The sequence below is a fragment of the Asparagus officinalis genome, chromosome 5, assembly GCF_001876935.1.
Source record: "Asparagus officinalis chromosome 5, Aspof.V1, whole genome shotgun sequence".
NCBI classification, from domain to species: domain Eukaryota; kingdom Viridiplantae; phylum Streptophyta; class Magnoliopsida; order Asparagales; family Asparagaceae; genus Asparagus; species Asparagus officinalis.
The window spans coordinates 120,800,162-120,803,695 of NC_033798.1; the positions used below are offsets into that span (position 1 = coordinate 120,800,162).

Sequence of the window (3,534 nt, forward strand, 5' to 3'; positions counted from 1 at the left end):
ACTCACTAAGGAAAGGTTCAATGTTGGATATTTTATTAAGAAAATGTAATTTTGCCTTCATGAATAGTAATAAATTTTGTAATCAAAACATGTTTTAATTATCAATTAAAAATGAGCGTAACAGTTATACATTATGGGGAACGTTACGGAAATTTATGGCGAACGTTATCGTATTAATTACAGTTTTTGTAACGGCTCTTTCCAACCCCTATATAAACAGCCGTATGTTGAGTTCAAAAGATATAAGACAAAGCTTTCTTCTCTCCTCTGGTTTTAAAAGAAATTGTTTTTCCCATCTCAAATTTTTGTTATTATTTTTATGGGCAATCTTCTTCATCTGAGCTGAAACTCTATACTCTCACCCGAGTACAGAGGTCGGTCATTTTCTGGGGGCTTTTACCGCTAGGGGGGAGAGGGTCATCTGCGCCAGGGCGATAGGTGGGTCCTTAATCTTCTAGGGCAGTGATTACATGACTGCTTCCCGTCAGACCTAATATTTTTTAACTTATATTATTTATTTCGGATTAATTGTTTATTTTATTCGGATTTATCTGCATGCTATAACCTTTAAAATTGGTAAATTTCTATTTCGGATTAATTGTTTATTTTATTCGGATTTATCTGCATGCTATAACCTTTAAAATTGGTAAATTTCCAACATTTTCCTCAAATGATCAGGTTGGTAATCTCGGAAACGAATTTAAGCTCACTGAAGCTCATCATATTGTCAATGGTAGGCACCATCTTGATGGCAAAACTTTTAGCGTATTTGTAGCACGCTGAGATGATATCCAAAGACTCAGCAGAGGTTGTACCGTGGTTAATTGTATGTGAGAAGTTTCCGACATTGTTTGCTCCTCTGGTTAATTCATCAAGTCTTCACTCATGATAGATTATGTAATATGAGGACAGTTACATGTAATGCATGTGCCTTGTGTGATATATTCCCTCAAATCACAATTATTTTTCTTTGAATGTCAATATTCCATGGATGTGAGGAATATGTCAGTTAGCTTGCTTTCAAGAGGAGAAGTTGTTCTTGGGGTCAGTTATCAAATTTGTATCCCCAAAATTAGGGGAAGAGGTGTTTCCCTGATGAAGTGAAAAGGTTGGCATTGACAGCAACAGTTTACAGCATATCAATTTAAAGAAATGTCGGGCTTCATACAAAGTCCTGATCCACATAACTCTATATCATTGCAGAGTGCATGTTCAATTTAGATTCTAGGCTCAGAAGTTTTAAATCAAGCAGGTTGATAGTTATACAGGGTGTGAATTTACCTTGAGATATTTGTTATACTGGATTTTTGCCAAGATTTTGAATGTTTCATTTTGTATCTGTCAATGTTGTGGTAGACTTGAGATGAACTAAACTCAGGTATGCCTGAGTATGCTCTGTAATTCTCAACTGATTTAATGAAGTTCACTAGCCAAAAAGGAAAAAATAAAAAAGAAAGAGACCTCTTTAAAAATTTATAGAAATCTAATCTTTAAGAGATTCAGTCTACCTCAAAGGATAGTATTATGATCAAATTTCAATATTGAGAAGATGCAAGTCCACCATAACTTCTTACCCTTATAAACAGTAGTAAACAGAGCATTAAAAGTTTCCGAGTGTTCATTTGAGTTTAATTACTTTCTATAATGCAACTTTTCCTCTCAATTACTTAATAATAATAATAATAATAACCTGTCAAGAGAAGACATCATAAGCTAATATAGAAGCTCTTAATGTTCTTACCTGGTATCCTGCAGTAACACTAAACTCTAAAGTTCCAACAATTCATCTACTGTTTTTGATTTTTTCCCCCTTGACAATAGACTTGAAAAGATTATTACAGGACTAGATGGAAGTTTGTCTCTTTCGTATGGAAGTAGTAGTGTTGAATATGTCAGGCAGATTTAGTGAAGATGTTACATTCATGTTAAAAATTACAATGTTAGCAAAATAATAGTTTGTTTACAAATAGAATGTTTCTCTTTTCAGTGTTCAATATTTTCTAGCTAGGGATTTACAACAATTTTGGGTTTTCTTGAGATTTCTGAAGTGCTTGAGTTTGATAGGATGTAAAATTTCATACTAGAGGGTGATCTACTAATGTTAATTTGCGTTGCTATAAACGCCATGCTACACGAGTGCACCTAACATGATATTTGTAAGGTTAGCTATACACTCCATCATCATTGTATTTACATATCTTACTAAAAACAAAATTTCTGCCTATTCACTTCCCAATCTCATACAGTGAAATACATTCATGAAAATTATATTAGGATCAAAAACAACCTTCGAATGTTAATTGTTTAGAAAACCTCTCCCTGTTTCTGTTTCATTTCTTTAGATTAATCTATTAATTTCGCTTGTCATTGCCGTCCCTATCTGCCTAATATTTCCTCATATGAGATTAAACACTTTACTAAAACCACCATTTCTGAAACATTGAACAAAGACAAAGTCGAAAAGGATTCACTGGATACACTTGGAATTTCTTATAATATAACAAACGTCAATCCATGGACCTCAATAGTTCAATCTTCTCTCGCTCCATCAATCGACATTTTCCTTCATCAACATGAGCGATATTGGTGGTCGAGTTCCCACTGATTCTAAAGCAAAAACATCATCGCCACATGCAAGGCATGTATGTTCATTTTGTCAACGATGTTTTCCAACCTTGCAAGCCTTAGGAGGTCATCAGACTGCTCATCGCAAGGAGATAGAGGTGATGAGGCGTGAACACAAGGCTATTGTGGAGTCAGAAAAGGTCGATAGTACTGGGCCTGCGCTTGTGACGTTGGATTTGCTCGATCGTTGTGAAGGTAAGGCTTCTCCTAGCTCAGGTTTTGATCAAGTTCAAGATGAGGACAATGGCGGTTTGAACCTTGATCTCACCCTGAAGCTATAAGGATATGACTCTTAGTGTCATATTTCTCCTAGCTAGTGTCAACTTGAGTTCAAAGTCAGATAAGCCCCTAACATTAACCTAGCATTTCTAAAAAGTTCTTAACCTAATATTTTTAACTCATTATGCCCTTATAGTTATTATTCTGATCACCCGTGATATTTTTCCGCCATAAATAAAGTAAAAAAAAAAACTATTCTGTTGAGGGTAACTAAAGTGGAAAACAAACAACTACTATGAGAACTCAATAGACTGAAACTACCAACTATAAGGGCAATGAGTTAAAAGTATTAGGCTAAAAGTTTCTTTGAAATGTCTGGTAAACGTTAGAGGCGCCGAGTTTGCTTATTTGTGTCATTTTGTTTCCTTCTTCGAAAGGAGAATATTAACTGTTGTATTCAGTGCAAATGCAAGGACTATCATGTTATGTTGATTTTGTGTTCAATAAATAGTTAAATGATGATACATTTGTTTCAATTTATTTACTTATTGTGAGAGCGATGTATGCATAACATCCACATGTTGAAGCCGATCTATTTATCGAAAAGTGGTGAAATGATCAGTAAATTAATTAGTTTTTTCTTTTATTTTTTCTCTTTTATTTAATTTCTATAAAATTAAAAGGAATAGT

General features: G+C 34.1%; 1 protein-coding gene across 1 annotated transcript; it reads left to right on the forward strand.

The window, feature by feature from the left end:
• Positions 2,574 to 2,906, forward strand: LOC109842504 (zinc finger protein 2-like). The gene has a single exon (XM_020411372.1). It carries the CDS (start codon positions 2,574 to 2,576, stop codon positions 2,904 to 2,906), a length of 333 nt encoding a protein of 110 aa, XP_020266961.1.